The sequence below is a fragment of the Phodopus roborovskii genome, unplaced genomic scaffold (assembly GCF_943737965.1).
Source record: "Phodopus roborovskii unplaced genomic scaffold, PHOROB, whole genome shotgun sequence".
NCBI classification, from domain to species: domain Eukaryota; kingdom Metazoa; phylum Chordata; class Mammalia; order Rodentia; family Cricetidae; genus Phodopus; species Phodopus roborovskii.
The window spans coordinates 24562735-24582581 of record NW_026126563.1 but is presented as its reverse complement, the minus strand read 5'-3'; the positions used below and the strand labels follow the sequence as shown (position 1 = coordinate 24582581).

The following is a 19847-nucleotide window of genomic DNA, read 5'->3' as shown; positions in this document are numbered from 1 at the left end:
TTGAATATGGTGGAACATTATAGAGCTAATTAAATAAATGAAGCATGTCTATAGTACACACACACACACACACACACACACACACTCTAAAGCATCCATGGAAAGTTTTTCTGAAAGACCACAGAGGAAGCTGGTGATGGCCACACCAAGATGTGTACTAAGTTGGCTGAAAGACTGGAGTTGGAGTAAAGATGCCTTTTACGTAAAAGTCCTTACAAATTTGTTCATCAGATTTCCATCTGATGACAATAACTAAAAAATGTTTGGTTTTGTTTGTTTGTTTGTGAACTGTGGGCATTTAGTGCATTGGACATAAAATGCCTTTACAGGCTTCTTCTATAAACCATATAGCCTATTGACCCTTCTTTACAAGAATACAAAGAAATGGTTAGAGGAAATCAGAGACATAACCTTTTATGAGATTCTTGGGCTGTGAATAAACAAAATAAATAAAATGTGCAAGAGTGATTAAATTAGTTTTCATCCGCAGTTGTGGAATCTTAAAAATACTTACCATTTTTTTTTCACTGTTCCATGTAATAACATTGGCCCTAACCCAAAACTGTGTGTCCATAAAATCTGACTGAAGGGAATATGAAACATGTTTTTAAAGAATATTTTGAAATATATTTGGCTCCAAGAGTTTTGAGAGACTAAACCAAAACATTATCATTTCTTTAGAAGACTTACATCTTTACTAGTTCATATCACACTAACAGAAAGTACCTTCTAAAAGTGACCGAAGCTTTCCCATAACTCCCATCAACTAAGGTTCACAAGATACTCACTTGTGTATTTCTGAGTTCTGGTAAAATCACTATAAATGGGGGTGCTTCTTAGTGGTACAGAAGGGAGCAGTAAATTAATATGAATGAGTGAATACAGAAGGGGAAAAGTAAAATATCACTCTCTATGCAATGCACTTGACTTCATAGATCTGAGCAATTCTAATAAGCAATAAAAATTGAATTAATTCTTTTCTTTGTGTCACAGAAGGCATTATCCATATATTTTTTTTAAAGCACATTGTTTCTGTTCTTTATGACTACTTTAAGGCATTAGAGAACATAACACATCTCATTTTCTAGCATCTTAATTGTTTTTGGAACTTATATAATGACCATCCAATATAAGATACTTTCATTCCTATAGAATTATAATTTCCTACTAATCATGAATTCAGACACGATTTAGAACAGCTGGAGAAGCTATATAACATTTGAAATTTACAGATATTTCATTGTGGTAAGAGGTAAGTACTGTCGGGCAGCTTGAAATCGAAGAACATAATGTCCCAGACATCCAAAGGCAGAGCAAACTACAGGAGAACAGTACAGAAACCAAGTCAAGAAGAGACTCTTGCCTCATAAACCCAGCCAGGTCAAGGTGGTGAGAGATCCTGTTCATTAATATGCACTGCAGTACATTTTGGGCACATATAGATGTGTATTCAGTATGTTTTATACTACACATTAGGACAACCACATCCTATAGCATAATTTATCAATGCATCACTTGAAAGATAACTTTTAAGCCAGATAGTAGTGTGCTTCCATATGATATTTATCCTTCTTACTGAAAAGTTAATGCAGATATAGGAACGTTACAAGCGTTATATGCCACTATTAGGGAGAACACCCTAATAGCAAGAAATGCAGAAATGCTTCTGTCCCCCATACCACATACAACCATACATATACCCATATACACAGAGACAAACTTACACACACACACACACACACATACACACACACACACACACACACACACACACACACACACACAGTTTTCTCTGTGTATGCTACAAACTCTTAGCTTTAATTGTAAGTTAAACCAGGTGTTGACTGCTTTAGTAAGACAGAATGAGCCAGAGGTGAATATGCTATGTGTTACAGCTGAACTTGAGAGTATAGACTTGATTGTGAGCAAGCTGAGACAGAGTTCTTCAGAAAACCTTGGATTCTTCAACTTTAATTATGCAGATTATAGCCCTCTTCTCTCTGATCACAGGGAAGGTTATATGAGTTGGAAGAAGGAAAAATCATGAGAGAGAGAAACTAGTTCATATACAGTTCAAGGGCTCCCAATTAATTGCTTTCCTTATAAGAGTTGCAGTGGTCATGGTGTCTATTCACAGCAATAAAACACTTAGACACAAGTTAGTACCAAGACAGTGGGGGATTGCTGAGACAGATGTGACCATGTTTTGGGGAGGATTGTGGAAGGACCTTGGAACTTTGGGTTAGAAGAGCTATTGGGTGTGGAAAGCTCAGTGGGTTGTTCTGTCAGAGATTTGAAGAGAAGAATGTCTGAGAAAAGTGTAGACAACAGAGGTCTGGCTTGTGAAATTTCAGAGGGGGAAACAAAAATCCTACCAGGCCATTTGTGGGAAGAAACTGTGGTGTCTGGTCAGCTGAAGCTATGCTCAACAAGAGGCCAGAACCACTACATTGAAGCCGTTGTTTTACTGGGATAATCAATGCTGGTTAGCTGGAGCTGGGAAATTAGTAGTGATTAAGGGATCAGCGTTATTGAGGTGAAATCATTTGGGAAGTGTTTCCTGAGAACCAGTACACAGAAGCTGTGCCCCAGAAAGGCCAAGGTTGTGCCTTGTGCTGGCAGCCAAACTTGGTAATGCATAGGAGTCACCCACGTGGTCCCGGTTTTGAAAGCAAGAAGAGGTCATGGAGAGCAGCTGAGGCTTGGCACTGTGGGAGGCCAGGAGATGCCGCTGGTGAAGGTGCAGCCTCAAAGGCATTTGAAGTTCCAGGATTGAAGGGGTCATGCAGAGAAGTTGAGGCTTGACACCATGAAGAGCACCTAGGAAAGGCTATGGGTGAAAGTGCAGCCCAACTGTAGCAGAAGGTCTCAGCATTTTGAGATGCTAGTCTGTAGGATGACCACCAAGAACAGCAGCAGTGGAGTGGAGCCTTCTCCGAGCTCAGAAGACAAACTGTGTACTGCAGAGGCGAAGCCAGAGAAGCGAGCAAAGCCCTTTGGAGGAGCTCAGGTCATGAGTGGATCCCAGACACTGGACACCGCATTATTCACACTGTTCAGAGTTTCGTTTTGCTTTATCTCATTGTTACTGTGCACTGGTTCTTCCATCTTGAAGTAAGAAAGTATTTAACTTAATTTTGATTTTTATAGGAGTCCATAGTTGAGAGATTTTTGAACTTGAAGAAGAGATTTTGGATTTTTATAGAGACTGGATATTTTATAGAGACCAACTTTAAGGTGTTTGAATTTTGTAAAGACTGGGATTTTAAAAGTTATCTATGTTTTTAATGTGAGCTATTGGTGATGCATTATTGGTGATGTATTTGTGTGCCAAGATGACAAGAGGTCAATGTGACACAAGCTAAAGTCATCGGAGAGAAGGGAACCTCAATTAAGAAAATGTCTCCATAAGATTAGGCTGTCAGGAGGATTGATTTCCAAAATATATAAAGAGCTCAAGAAACTAGATGTCAACAAACCAAAAAATGCAATTAAAAATGCAGTATAGATCTAAACATAATTCTCAACAGAATTATCTCAGATAGTTGAGAAACACGAGTATGTTTAACATCCTTAGTCATCAGGGAAATGCAAATCAAAAAGAGAGTCTATCTTATACCTGTTAGAATGGCTGAGATAAAAGACACAAGGGATATCTCATGCTGCTGGAGAGGATGTGGAGCAAAAAGAACACTCCTCCATTGCTGGTGGTAGTGCAAATTTATGCAACCACTTTGGAAGTCAGTATAGCAGTTTCTTGGAAAACTGGAATTAACCTATCACAAGACCCAACTATACCACTGTTGGGCATATACCCAAAGGATGCTCAATCACACCACAAGGACACTTGCTCAACTATGTTCATAGCAGCTTTGTTTATAATAGCCAGAACCTGGAGACAACCTATATGTCCTTCAACCAAGGAATGGGTAAAGAAAATGTGGTATAGTTACACAATGGAGTATTACTCAGCTGTTAAAAACAAGAAGCACACAAGGAAATTTGAAGGCAAATAGATAGAACTAGAAAAAGTCATCCTGAGTGAGGTAACCCAGACCGAGAAAGGCAAATGTGGTATGTATTCACTCATAAATAGAAATTAGCTATAAAATAAAGGGTAACTATGCTACAATCCATAGCCCCAGAGGGGCTAGGTAACAAGGAGGGTTCATGGGGCAGGGAGACACCCAGATCTCCCTGGGAAGGGGAAATAGAAGATTTTGTAAGGGGCTGAGGGAGAGAGGGATGAGAGCACAGGAGGGTCTGTGGGGAGAGTACTGAGAGGCTAATGGAAAGGGAACGCATTCCAGAGTGAGGTAAAAACCCGGCACAAGGGAACCTTCCAGGACTCTACAGGGAAGACCCAAACTAGATTCCTAGCAACAGCAGATATGTAGCCCAATCTGGCTATCTCCTGTGACCACATTGGTGTCTAGCCCAATTGTCATCAGAGAGGTGTCATCTAGCAACCACAGCCAAATATTAATTGGGGTTTGGGGAATCTTGCAGAAGAGGAGGTGAAAGGATTGTAGGAGCAAAGGGGTCAAGAACACCACAAGAAAACTCACAGAATCAACTAACCTGGGCTCACAGAGACTGAACCAACAACCAGGGATCCTGCATAGGACCGACCTAGGCACTCTGCATATATGTTACAGTTGTGTAGCCTGGTCCTCTTGTGAAACTCCTAACAGTGGGAACAGGGGCTGTCTTTTGGGACCCTATTCCTCACATTGGGTTACCATGCCCAGCATTAATACACGGGGAAGTGCTTAGTCTTACTGCAATTTGATATGCCATGCTTTGTTGATACTCATGGGAGACCTGCCCTTTCCTAAACAGGAACAGAGGAGGAGTGGATTTCAAGGGGTGGGAGCAGAGGGGGGGGGATTAGGGGAGAGAGACTGGGAAGAGAGGAAGGAGGGGAAACTAAGTGTGGCTGGGATATAAAATAATTTGTTTAGGGAAAAAAACGACTAGCCTGTCAGCAAGACTGTAGTGTATTCTCTTAATTAGCCATTGATGGGGAGAGCCCAGCCCATTGTAGCACTCCTCCATGGCCTCTGCGTAAGTTCCTGCCTCCAGGTTCCTGCCCTATTTGAGCTCCAGTCCTGACTTACTTCAATGCTGAATAGTAATGTAGAAGTGTAAGCCCAATCAACCCTTTCCTTCCCAAGTTGCTTTGGTTATGGTGTTTCATCAGAGCAACGGTCACTCTAAGACACAGGTTATATGCTAGAGGCAGCATCGCAATGCCTATGTTAAACGCAGCAGGGAACACTATGTGCAGAGCTGCCATGGAGCCGTGAGTGCAGACACAAGATTAGTCATGGAGCAATACTCTTCTTGCACATGAGCTTACCTCAGAACTCCAGGAAAGATGTCCTTTGAGTTTAATGCTGGTGCTCTCCATTCTAAATGATAATTTTTTACAATGGCAATAATATTGCAGTGTGCATGTGCCATAGGGGGTTTAAACTCTTCTAGGTAAAGAAGAGGTAGGTAACGGAAGAAAGAGAGGAAGGAAGGGAGGGAGGGATGGGGTGGAAGGGGAGAAGGAGAGAGGCAGAAGGAGGAAAAGAAAAGAAGAAATACTAAAGGAAATCTGATTTACTGTCAAATCCCCATCAAGAGGCTTTACTGAGTTAGGAAAATGGGAAGGAAAGGGAGTCACCAAAGAAAAAGTACCTGTAGTCAAACAGACTGCTTGACTGTCGTTAGCCAAGGGCAGGCCAAGGCAGATTCAATTGGAATAAACCAGTTATCTGAGGGGCATTGCCAGACCTCAGGTCAGTGGGAGCACCTTTCAGTAGTCTAGAAGAAAAATGAAAAACATCCCAGAAAGATTCTCTACCTGTTTAAGGTAGGAATCATTTGGAAAATTGAATGATAAGAAAACGTCCCATGAATCCATTACTGAAACATGAGATGTGTCAGTCAATAAGATGATCTGATGAAGATAGATGGAAGGCCAAGGATTCCTGGCTCGTTAGAGCCAGCACTAGGTCAGCATAGTACCTGAACCTGATGACCTTTGTTTGGGTCAAAATCAGTGATAAGTGGGAGGAAAGAGAAAAGCAATGAGTGAGTGAGGTACCATGGTGGAAATTCAACATGATTTTGATGTCTCTTGAGAGGCTTGGGGAAGGAGAATCGAATCCTTTCCTGGCTTTGGTGCTGGTATGCAGAAGCACGGCACAGTGAATCTTCCAGTCCCACCTCAGCTTCTGCAAAGGACAAGGCAGGACTGCCCTGGCATATAGGAAACACCGCTATGCTATGCGCTACCTGTCAGGAAGAGTCTATTTTTTTTTTAATTTGATAAAATTTTTTTAAAAAATATATTTATTATTTTTTCTTATTTTAAATATCGATTCCAGTTCCCTTTCCCTCCCTCCCATGCCTCCTGACCCTCCCTTCTATCCCATCCTCCCCCCCACTCCACAGAGAGGGTGATGCCTTCCAAGAGGGATATCAAAATCCATCAAGTCATTTGGAGTAGGGTCTAGGCCCACCCAGGAGGAGTCTATTCTATGTAATCACGTTTTCTTTGCTCTCCCTTTCTTTTTTTAAATAGAGAAGTTTACTCTAAGGACTGTGGATGTAGCTCTGCTGTTGGAGGGCTTGTCAAGTGTGCACAAAGACTAGGCTCCATCTCTGGTACCATATGAAACTAGATGCAGTGGCACAGTCCTGACACCCCAGCCTTTGGGAGACAGGCAGGAAGCAGCAGGGGTTCACAGTCATTCTCACCTATATAGGGCCTCTAGTTTCTCAAAACAAACAGGATGATCTTTCTACTTACTTACAATAACTTTGACACACACCTTTCTCATTGTTTTTGTTTCTTTTTAAAAAAATTTTTCATTTTACATACTAATCCCAGTTCCCCCTCCATCCCCTTTTCCTTCCCCCCTCCCTTTCCCATCCCCTCATCCACTCCTCAGAGGGGGTAAGGCCTTCCTCTGGGAGTCAACAAAGTCTGCCATACCAAGTTGAGGCAGGACCAAGGCCCTCCACCCTAAGCAAGGTATCCCTCCAGAGGGAATGGGCTCCAAAAAGCCAGTTCATGCACCCGGAATAGGTCCTGGTCTCACTGCCACATCCCCCACCCCAAACAGATCAAGCCACGTAAGTGTCACCCACATTCAGAGGGCCTAGTTCAGTCCCATGAAGGTTCCCCAGCTGTCAGGCTACCATATGTGAACTCACCTTTCTCATCTTAAACAGAGTTAGAAGTCATTTTTATACTATACATAACTAAATCAGTGATCTCAATTTCAGAGTAAGCTCCTAACATATAAGTAACTGGAAACATCATATAATACCTTATGTGAGAAGAATGCACGGGTATGACAACAACCAGCCTTATACAAGTGCTTGCCTATGTCTCCTTATTTATTCAGAGGGTGGAAACTTAAGTTGAGGGTTGAACACAACTTAACAAAACCAAAAACGAAACCAAAAACCAAAACCCCAACTATCTAGGGCTGGGGGTACAGTCCAGGGGCACAGCATTTGTTTAACACGGATGAGGCTGAGTTCAGTCACCAGCACAAAGAAGAAAGAAAAGTGAGGAATGTCACCCACTCTTAGACTTGACTGTGCAGCTCAATCTAGCCTCAAATTCATAGTAATGCTCCTGCCTGACCCTCTTGGTACTAGAAGCATAAACAACCATGCCTGGTGAAAGACTTTATTTGGAAAAAAAAATTACAAAAGCAAAAACAAAAGCAGTGTATGTGGAAACACAACAGACACTAAACTATTTACTGACACAGAGTGTAGATAGTGGGATTAGGGTTATTGGTAATTTAAATGCTACTTCAAACCCCACAATAACAATGTAGTTGTTGCTCCAACTAAACACAAACGCGTACTGTGACTGCTGTCCAGTCACCAGTGTTAGTTCTGTAAGAGCATGCTCATTTCATATGGAGTGAGCCCTTCTTACTTCATGTACATCTACAGCCACCATGGTTGGCCTTGTGAGGAGGTGATTGCTGGTTTTTCATGCTATAGTACTTATTTTTACTTAGTTAATAATTACACATATGTCCTACTGACTCTGATCCTCTATATACTGAGCCATCTCTCATATAGCTTGTCATAGAGAAGGCTGGCACCAGCAAACAGCTCTTAGTGACTAATTCTAGTACCAACTATTTAGATTAATACATGAGGCTCTTTGAGATTGTCTTAATATCTCCCCTGGAGGGTTTCCTAATGGATTCTGGTGGGAAGGAGATACCCTGGGGTTAGGCAGAACTAGAAGGCAGAGAGGGAGAATGCTGGTATGCTGGGATGTTTCAGAGCTAATTTGGAAAATAGTAGTCATATTACTGGGATTCATCTCTACTAATTTTGACTCAAGTAACCTAGGATAAGGATTATAAATGAGTAATACTTTTACAAGGCATTTTGAAGCAATCCTACTTGCAGACAAGTTTTATAAGTACTGGTTGAAGGGAATTCAACCCTTTCATCATCTTTACAAAAGGCTAATTTATAAGGATAAATATCTATTACCAATACCTTCAACCAGCCCTCAAGTGACTTGAAACAAATGTCCAGGCACACATCATTAAACATTAACGCTCATATAGCCAATATTTACTCCTCCCAAGCCACACAGAACAAAAACACAAGAGGAGACATTTCATGATGTAGAGTATTCATTATCAAGGAAATCTTGTTTACAACTTTTAAAAAATGTATCCTTTTCTTTATGAATGACATGCGTGTGCCAATGGCACACATGTGTAGTCAGAGCACAACCCTGGTTGTTGGCACCAGCCTTCTACCTGCTTGACATAGTCTATTGGTTGTAGGGGGCTTCTCAGGTTCTCCTCCTTGTTGGGAAATACTTCCACCAATGGTGACATTTCAGAATACTAGAAAAATTCTGCTAATGCAGATCATTTATGATTGCTTTTAAACTATCTTTGCAGTGGTACTTACTATTTACAACATTTAATGGTGAGGTCAGTGTCATTTGCACACACTGTTCCAGGTTTCCTGACAATTCTTGTTCTCCAGAGCACAGGAGAAAGCTAAAATGGATGTTAGCATGTTGAATGTGTCCAACATAGTTGTACCAGGACTTGAGATGTTAAGGTGAAAAGATCCCAAGTCCTAAGCCAATCTGGGATACACAGTAAGACCCTCTTAGAAAAGACAATCCAAAACCAAACAACGAACAAGACAAAACAAAACAAAACAACAAAACAAGCCAAATGCTCACCTTATATTTGAACCTACCTGTATTCCTAATATTATGGTAGGTTAAAACTTGGAATCATACATGTTTCTCAGGATTATATGGCCTTGGGAAGTTCTATAATGGTACTTACTCTTTGTGGAGAATTTAGCTTAGAACAAGATAGTGTGAAGTACTTTATATACACTATCTTGCTTAATCATCATGACATTACTATAAGGGAGCTGTTATTATTCCCATTTTATAGATTAGATGAAATTATTTTTCAAATCTGCAAAGCTAGCATTGAAGCCCAGGCCTATAAACCCAGGTGTTACAGGGCCCTTAGGTGTTCTATAATTGCCTCTTGGAGGTTTATGTTTTCATGATTCTGACAATTACTTTATATAACTTATATAAAGCAATTTTCTACAAAGGAATTAAAGTGCCTAGAATAGTTAGAGGTGCCCAAAAGAAGTTTCTTAAAAGTCAAAGAGAATTTGGTGACCTAAAATCTGATGCAGAATTCCAAAACTGCATTTCATGGGAATAAAAACTGTGAAATTATATCAAGGACTGCAATATTGAAAAGATGTCACTAATTAGTTTTCAGAGTTCAGTTGACACACTACAGAAAGCATAACCCTGGTCTATTGCTTGATTAACAAAGAGATGGAATGTCTATGTCACATGGGCCAAGGGTAATCTTAGCAATTCTGCAACTACTTGGAATTATGGAGTGTAAAATTTTGAAGTATGTTTGTCTGCTATAAATGTGTTACCTCTGCTTTCATTTTAAATATTTTTTAAAGCTGGGCATGGAGGTGCACACTTGAAAACTAAGCACTTGAGAGGTTGATGTAGGAGACTGCAAATTTGAGGCCACTCTGGACCATAAAGCAAGGGCAGGATAACAAATAAGTAAGGAAACAAACAAAAAAGTTAAAAAAAAATACATTGGCAACATATCACTGTTATAGAACACTTGGGCAGTATAAAAAAATGTGAGAAATAAAATACTTTGGATCATGTCTTCACTCTGCAGTCAGGATTTTGTAGCATTTCTTGAAGCCGAGATCTGGACTCTAGTTCACTAGTCATTATAAGTTGTGACAATATAATAACCCTGTGTATTATTCCCATGATATCAACATCCTAATAAGATTCCTCAAGGTGCATTCACTCTTTTAGCATTGCTACTTAGCCCATTAGCTTCATTTTCTTACCTTAGTCTATAAAGTATATAAGAGGTATGGATGGTCACAACATTTTATTTTGAAATGGGTTTGTGACAGCTAATTTCTCTTGCCAACTTTATTGCATAAAGAAACACCTAGGGAATTGCTGAGGCACACCTCTGAGAGTGTCTATAAGAGTATTTTTAGGAAATTTAGCTGAGGTACGCATTAGATCCTGAATGTGGCTGCTACCAACAAGGGCTGAATAAAAAGGGATAACTTCAGCTGAGTGTGTGCACATACTGTCTGCTGTGATGCACACTTGCAGCTTCATGTTCCAGCTGCAATCACAATAAGCAAAAACAACCCTCCCTCCTCTCTTAGGTTGATTCTTGCAGGTATTTGCTCACAATCATGAGAAAAGTATTAACAATAGTTCTTGCTATGTATCCCTGTCGGGCTTCAAACTTAAACCCTCCTGCCTCAGCCCATCCAAGTGCTCACATTCCATGCCTGCACCATGACACTGATCAGTAGATGGGCTTTAGGAATGAGAATTACTGCATCAGCATACCATGCAGCAATCAAAAGCAGCAGATACCTATTTGTTGATGACTGCATAATGAAATTCTGGTTCATTTACACTGTAGCATTTTACTCAACCAGTATGAAAAATGAAATCTGAAAGTAAATGGACAGAGCTAGAAACAATTATCCCCAGTGAGGTAAGCCAGACACAAAGATAAATATCACATTTTCTCTTACACGAGATGGTAGCTTTAAAAAAATTTAATATGTGTACTTAATTTTAAATAATCACAGAGGTATCTATAGTAAAGGACAGTTAATCCCGAGGATTTGAGGAGAAAGACCTTGACCCAAATTATCATGGTCAAATTAATTAAAGTGAACAATTAATGTAATGTAACCCTTAAAAAAAAATTAGGTACACGGTCTGTTTCCCCATAAACAATGGACATGGGGAAGATTAGGGATTTTATAGCTCAGGGGTAGGGGGTTTCTGAATGGGGTATTTGGTGGGCAAAATAGGCAGGGTTACAGAAGTAGAATATGACAGGGTGGCCATAGCAACAGGTAGTCATAACAATCTCAGCTGCATGACAGTCATTACAACTTTTTGAAAAAAGCCCTGGTTGTCATTACCTGGAACAGGCAGTACAGAACTGTTTGTAGTTAGTGTTACAGGTGGAGGAGGGTCCAACCCTTGAGAAACAGAGGTTTAACCATAAACAGGAGTGAGCCTAGTTTGCCTTTACTATAAGATAGTTTTTAAGCCTAAGATGAAGGCAGGCTGGTTCATCAGGACCAGGGAGACGAGGGAATCATCCAGGGAAGGGCACATAGAATATAGTGCTACAAAGAGACAAAGGGGGAACTAGAGTAGGAGGATGGGAGGGCAGGGTAAAGGAGGAAATATGGGGAGGGACAACGACCACTAAAGGAGCAGTTTTCAACCTTCCTCATGCTGGGACCATTAAATACAATTCCTGATGCTGTGGTGACCCTCAGCCATAAAGTTATTTTGTTGCTACTGCTTAACTGTAATTTTTCTATTGTTATGGACTACAAGGTAAATACTTGATACGTGACCCTCAAGGGGGGTCACAACCCACTGGTTGAGAAACACTTCACTAAAGTATTTTTGAAAAGCTGTGTGGGAAGAATGAAAGTAATTTAGATGGCTTTACCATGCAATATGGGAGACAATGCCCTACCTAGACATCTTATATCACCAAGTAAAACCTCTAGTGTCAGCAAAGGGTTACATCTTGTTGAGTCATAGGCCAAAAGAGTTCCACAGGACCCCCCACCAAAAAAACAAAAACAAAACAAAAAAACAGTACAGGGAATTTACAGGGCAATTGGTTACTTCCCAATATTTGCTGGTAAGGCCCTCTTGTTGAAGACATGAAGACACTGCTGACTTATGCCATTAAACATGGAGAAACTGAGATAGTGCTGACCTAGAAGCTTCACCCTACTGATTAGTGTTTACTGTGCTGGAAGGAACTCAACCTGCTGCCAGATGAGAAAAGTAAGCATCACTATTGCCTGGCTACTAACTCTCTTGGCAGTGTGAACAGGAATGGCCCCCATAGGCTCAAGTGTTTGAATGCTTAGCTCATAGGGAGTGGCACTATTAGGATGTGTGGCCTTGCTGGAGTAGGTACGGTCTTGTTTGAAACTGTGTGTGAGCTTTTGGGGTGAGCTTTGAGGCCTTATATACTCAAGCTGTGTCCAGTATGGGACACACAGTTCACTCCCTGTTGCATGTGGACCAACATGTAGAACTCTCAGCTACCTCTTCAGCACCATGTCTGCCTGCATGCTGCCACCGTTTCTGCTATGCTAATAATGGACCAAACCTCTGATCTGTAAGACAGCCCCAATTAAATATTTTCCTTTATATGAGTTGTCATGGTCATGGTGTCTCTCACAGCAATAGAGGCCCAAACTAAGATACTTTCCAACTTACAACAATGCAAGATACCTGCCAGCAAGATGCACTGGTACAAATGTTATGGGAACAACCAACTACTTTATGATTGCATTTAAGGCCCACTCCATGAGCAAGAACCCTTATTTGATGCCACTGAAGTGGTCAAGAACTTAAGACTAGATAAGTAATGGACTCTAGGGGGTTAAAAAACTACTGCTATTATTTTGTTAAAGGAACAAAGCAATAAAATGACTTAATGGCATATTCCTATACACGTAGATCATGCATCACTTATCAGAGAAACTTACTGTTTTTTTGTAGTAGATGGTAACCAACACCGGATCCCACAACTGGACAATGTGTGTAGGGTGAGAGACTTCAGAGTACTAGGTTCTAAATGGGGATGTCTATCAACCCCATCCCTTCAAGACTCATTGATGTATATAGAACAGGAGGTGGAAAGAGTATAAGATGCAGAAGTAGTGAATCACTACAAGGAACCAGCACCTTTCAGACACAACAGGACTGATGCACATAGGAACTCTCAGATGAGGACAACATCTACACAGTTTCAAACCAGACAAAATCCCAGCTCTGAGGGGGACACAAAGTCTCACCTTTAACCAAGAAGGTATTTACAACAGGTATTTGCTGGGAAAGGGGAAGCCAGTTTTCTTCAATGAAGTGTCACTGGGTAAACCACACTCCATTGTAGACTTCATGGCCAACAGTGGTTAGCCAAGACAATATTGACTCCATGTTTGTTTGTTTTGATGTTTTTTTTTTGTTTTAGTATTTTTCATCTTATTTGGTTTTTGTTAGTTTGATTTTTGATTTTTTGTTTTGTAAAGGGGGAGGGAGGGGGAAAGAGAGAGAGAGGGAGAGAAAATGAGAATATACATGAAAGGGTGGTTATAGAGAGGAGGATGGTCTAAGAGGAGTCAGAGGGGGGAATATGATCAAAATATACAGCATGAAAATTTTTAAATTAAAAAAGAAAAAGCAGTATGTTTCTATCAAACCCATAAAAAAATTCCTTGCATTCAACTGTTCCTGGGGTAATGTGGCTGCTGTCAGGGAATCCCACATTACCAACTCAACTAAATGAAAACCTCTTTGAATGGACCGACTTCCACCTCCCAGGTGAAACATGTATAACCTTACATTTACTTTATAAAGTCAACACACCCCTTTCGTATTGTCATCAATTCATGCACATTATTCTGATAACTTTTGCTCCACTACAATGTACACTGGAAACAGGCAGATAGTTCTTGGCTCCATGCTCACATTTTAAGAAAATTATTTTGAAAAGACTAAAAAAGGAATATTTCAGAATGTAATATTTTGAAACTAAGTATTTAAAAATTTTTACAATAATATATATTGTGTGATCATACAAGTGAATAGCACAGAACCACTTCTTCTGCTAAACTTTTGAAAAAAATCATGTTGAATACTTAAGAATATTTATGTAAATGTGCAAATAAAAATAAAGCATGACTAAAAAAATTATAGTGAGGATTTTGGTAGAAATGCCTGGAGTGTCAGGACCAGAGCCTGGATGGGTCAGAGACCTAGGATAGAACCAAACATGACTAACAACAATAACAAAGTCAATGTAATGATGCTTATTGATATTCTGCTATACTCAATGATAGGTGCCTAGCCCAATTTTCAACAGAGAGGCTTCATCCAGCAACTGATGGAAACAGATGCAGAGACTCACAGCCAAACACAGGTCCAGCTTGGGGATCTTGCTGAAGAGAGAGAGGAAGTACTATAGGAGCCAGAGGGGTAAAGAACACCAGATGAAAACTTCAAGAATCAACTAACAAGGACTCACTGGGTCCCAGAGAGGGTGAACTGTCAACCAGGGAGCCTGCATGGGATGGACCAAGGCCCCCGCATATATGTGACAGTTGTAGCTTAGTCATCTTGTGGGATTCACAACAGTGGGAGCATCTCCGACTTTCCCTGGCTTTTGGAACCCTACTCTTCATATTGTTCACCCTTCATACAAGGGGAGGTGCTTAATATTACTGCAACTTTATATGCCATGTTTTGTTGATGCCCATGAAAAACCTGTCCTTTTCTGAATAGAAAAGGAAGAATGGGTGTGGGGGACACACAGTAGATGTATGGGGAGGAGTTGGGAGGAGAGGAGGGAGGAAAAACTGCGGTAGAGACATAAAAATTATAATAAATTAAAAGAATCCAAATTGTTATGAAAAGAAATAGTCAAAACAAGACAGAGACAGATAGTATTTTTTAGAAAGAGATGACTCTAGCTTTAGTTGCACAAATTTTTTGCTGGGCATGATGTATAGGGATTGCCTTTCTCTACAAGCCACAAGAAAACAGATATACAAGAGTAAGTGCCCTAATATTTAATGAGCCACAGAAGGGCAGAGAAGTGACTCACTGGCCTTGTACTTCAGAGACTGTGGACTAATCCTGCAGTCCTGGGACTGGAGCTGGTCTGTGTTGTCAAAAAACTGAGAAATAGAAACTCCATCACTATTGTCAAAAAGTGACATTTCTGCTGCTGTGAGGAAGCACAGAAGGCACGCCCTTTGTTTCAATATGAAATGCACCATGTCACCTCAAAAGGTATACAGCAGTGTAACACTGTATCTCTTAGTATGGCTCCTTATAAAAGATTTGACATCCAAAGCTACATTAATGCAAGAATCTGCTTAATGGAATTATATAATCAGAAAGGTTATTTACAGCGAAGAAACACATAATTCTCCACCTTAATGGAGTGCATACCAATTACAGCTGATGTTGGTTAATAAACAACTTCCTTGGATTTGGTGGTTAGAAACTTCTTTTATTTTTTGTTGTTGGCAGTGGACATACCCAGTTTGGGAGGGTGAACAAGGGTATATTTGTGTTATTTAAAAAGTAGTATTTGTGTTCCTAACAATTTGTTTGAGAAGCAAAGAGTAACCTGCCCATCTCTGGCTTCATGATGGATAAAAGAGAATCAAGTGATCCAGTTTCAGAACAATAGAGAACATCCCCAGCTTTCTTATGGAGCTGAGGTCCACATACTTGTATGGCACTCACAATGAGAGGGAACAAAGTCCCTCCAGGTGGACTGGTCTGTGCAGGACCACCTGTTCTTACTAAGCAGAACGGAACAGTATCATCTTGTTTAGTACCACATTCCTCTTGGACCAAGATAGCCACTGTCCTTACCATACCTGATAGCTAAGGGGTGCATGATGAGTCACAGGTAAGATGGCTTCCAGCAGGGAAGGTTATAATGCTTTTTTTTTTTTTTGGCTTGTGCTGTAAATTACATATTTATTTTGTTAGCATGAGATACTTGAATATTTCTACATAAAAGTTGCCCAGCTAAAATCAAGATAAGTGATATTAATGTCCCATGGTCAGTATTATTGAACCTCAAAAGCAATAAACTTTATGAGTTGATAAATATTACATTTGCAACATAGTTAACATTCTTTTACTGTCTCAAGCACTTATTACACACTGTAACCGCAAGTCTACAATACATTATTCATATTTGGGGTGTCACTAAGTGATGGATTGCTATAGGAGAGGCTGTCCTTTAAATAAATCAACAAATAAAAATGCAAATGTTAACATTTTCAGCCACAAACTTTCCCCATCTTGAATGGGGAATGAAAATTTCACTTTATATTGACAGCTAGCAGAGACAACAATTAAAAACCTATATCAGGAATGGGAACCATGACTCTGCCATGACTGTTTGCTTGTACATGGAATGATATGGGATACTTTTAGGTGTTTTCCAAGAACAAAGGAAAAATGTATCTCCCCCCAGTACTGAAATATGCCATCATCTTTTGCAAGCCTTTCATAAACCTTAAACACTTTTGGCACATAAGGCTTAGAATCTATTCTCTTTAAAGACTTATGGGAGGAAGAATCAGAGTTAGCGTAATGAAAATGAAGTCTATTAAAATGACCAGTGCACACTTTGATATGTGAATGATTCAAATACTCTGCACCACTGTGCTGTCCTGGTAGCTGGCTTTCAAAGCACCAAATCGTTTTCAACTCTGCACTTTGTAATAATACACCAATGACAGGCGACTGTGCACTCCTGGAAAGATCGGATCTGGTGTGGTACACCTTCTTTTAGTCAGCCTATTGCGTATTATTTACAAAGCCCCTGAGCTTTGTAAATATTTAGCTGATCAGCAGTATTAAGGACCAGGAGATGAATTATCCTTTTTGTAACATCTGTAAATATAATTTTAATCAGGGTTTGTAACATACTAATCATGCTTATATGGTCCATTTAGAAAATATATGCTGAGAATTTTTTTTTTTTACAAAACCCTTACAGAGAAACATTATATTCCTATTTTTTATGCTTCCCTTTAAATTGAAACTAACCCTTCACAAATATATTAAAGTTGTGTTAAAAATCACATCTTAGTGCTAGGGGTGGAATGCTTGCCCATGTACAAAGCCCTGAGTTTGATCCCTAGTTCCAACTAACCAACAATATGCCATTTAAATATTAACAGTAAGAAAATTCACTGAGATTGAAAATCTAGACTATCAGCCATTTCTGACTCAACCAAACCAATCCACGTGGGCTGGATGGGAAGCTTCTGAGTACAAGCTTCACCTACAGTGTGGCATAGCACAAAACAGAGGACGCTCTCTCCACTTTTCAGAATCACAACTCTTGTTTCTCTATCAAATCCCAACAATTCCAGCACCAAAACCAAGAAAGGGGCCAGTGGAAAAATACGGGTAAGCTAATTACTTTAGTCACCTTTACAGTTGGGAGGCTGATGATGTTAGCCATTTTACTACTTAAGTTAATGGCTTTGGACTTTGAAATGCTGGCCCTGTCTTTTATTAGCTAAGGGTCTCTGATGGTTTGAAAGAAAATGGCTCCCAAAGCAGGTGGCACTATTAGGAGGTGTGGCTTTGTTGGAGGAAGTGTGTCACTGTGGGGATGGGCTTTGACATGTTTTCCTCAGTGAGACATTCAGTTGACTTCATGTTGCATGCAAGATGTAGCAGTCTCAGCTCCAGCACCACATCTGCCTACATTCTGCCAAGCTCTGCATCATGATGATAATGGACTGAACCTCTGAAACTCTATGTAAGATACCCCAATTGAAGGTTTTCTTTATAAGAGTTGCCATGGTCATGGTATGGGGTCTCTTCACAGCAATGAAAACCAAACTAAGACAGGGTCTTTCACAACACACTCAATATTTCTGAGTCAGGGTTTCCCAATTTTAAAATGGGGATGAGGGTAGCCCTATCTCTACAGGCTGTGGGGACTAAATTAGATGATACATCAAGCAGTGTGGCACAGTTCTGGGTACACAGCATTCAAAAGACAGCAGCACAACTTACTATCCTCTGCAAAGTCACTTCCCAGGTCCTTTGTGTAGTTATCTTTCTGCCCCCAGAATTAAGTGCATGCCAATATGACCCAAACAAATATTGCTTCTCAAGAATGTGTACGTTTGTCTTCTGAGGCACTGTACTTACATGAGACTTGGATGAAAGATAGCTCTATAGAGAACAAAGAGTTAAAACTCTTTCCTTCCACAAACCACAAACCAAAAAATATGTCTCATAGTATATCTTTGAAATCACCAGCCTTGACATTAACAATTTAGGCAATTAAACTAAAAATTAAAGCCTTAAAATATGTATGCATGTGATAAAATATGAGAGACTTAAGTGCCCCAGATCAACCTTATCCCCAAGGAAACATAAACCAAGTCTTTTTGAAACTGATGTTTCTATATATTGAATCTTAAGCGTGTAATGTTAATGTGAGTCGCTATATTAATGTAAGAAGTTTAAAATAATACATTTCTTTCTCTAACTCCAGAAAAGGCTGGTTGAACTATTAGCTCTTCTAAAGTCTCTGGCATAAGTGGATACAAACATACCGTAAGCACAAAGTCCACTGTGATTTTCAGAATTTAACACCTAAAATTGTAGACCAAATATATTATCTTCCATAATCAGTTGAGAAGGACCTGCTGCTAAGCAGAGTTTCTATGGACAGAATGCTTTAGGTTTCTATGAAAACCCTTGCCAACTGTTATAATCATTTCAGGAAGTGCGAATATGGAGAAAAGAACTCTGCAATGAATTTGCCAAATCTACAGCTTTATAATAAGTGCCCCCAGAGCAAGAGCACTAAAAATTTCAAGATTTCTTCAGTCTTATAAACATTCTCCTAAGGGGAACACTAAGTCAAGGGTCTCCTAGGCTCACCGTGAGGTGGTGTGCTGGGATGATGACGAAGCTGGGGTCATGGGGTCCTTACGGCTTCTTGTTGGCATAGGAGATGTAGATGCATCTTTTCTAACTCCTGTCACTGTCTCTGCATAAACAATAGAGGGAATAGTTTGAGTGTCCAATGAAAGAAATATAAATTTTACTTCAACTAACAAAGCAGACTATTTGAAGCACCCCAAAGTCTCCACAGCCAACTGCTTTTTCCTCCTGAAAAAGAACAATGGCAGATGAAAAATTCCTTATGATGCTTTGTTTTTATACATATCAGTGATTTACAAACAAAACACACTCAACTGTCCAATAACAGAGAAGTTATTTTGTTTTTTGACACATTTGCCTGTCATATTTCTGATGATTTAGCTTTACTATGGAAATGTCTAAGAAGGTAAGCTGTTTTAATTTGTTCCCTTTAACTATTAATAAGCACCTTTTTGCTAATGAAACAGAAAACTTTAGTACCTTGCATCTCTAGACCTTTCAAGTTGAAGGACTCTCTTTAAAAGCATTTAATATTAAACAAAAATATTCCATTACTTTTAAAGAACTCAGTATTGGACTACAACAAGTATTATGTGAAAGACCTAAGTAACATATCTTCATTGTAGGGCCCTACGATATTCCTAAGCAATAATTTATCATCTACAGCATTGATATGGCCTTGTTCCTTCCTAAGAAGTACTGATTAGTTGATTCATTACTTTTTACTTCCAGATGTTAAATTAAA

The 19847-nt window shown here is 39.8% G+C and overlaps 1 protein-coding gene across 1 annotated transcript in view; it reads right to left on the bottom strand.

Moving 5' to 3' along the window:
- Kiaa1328 (KIAA1328 ortholog) overlaps positions 1 to 19847 on the bottom strand; it is a 242815-nt gene that overhangs the window by 16596 nt on the left and 206372 nt on the right. The window contains 1 exon segment of the mRNA XM_051202092.1: positions 19100 to 19208. Within this exon segment, the coding sequence (XP_051058049.1) occupies positions 19100 to 19208 (109 nt within the window).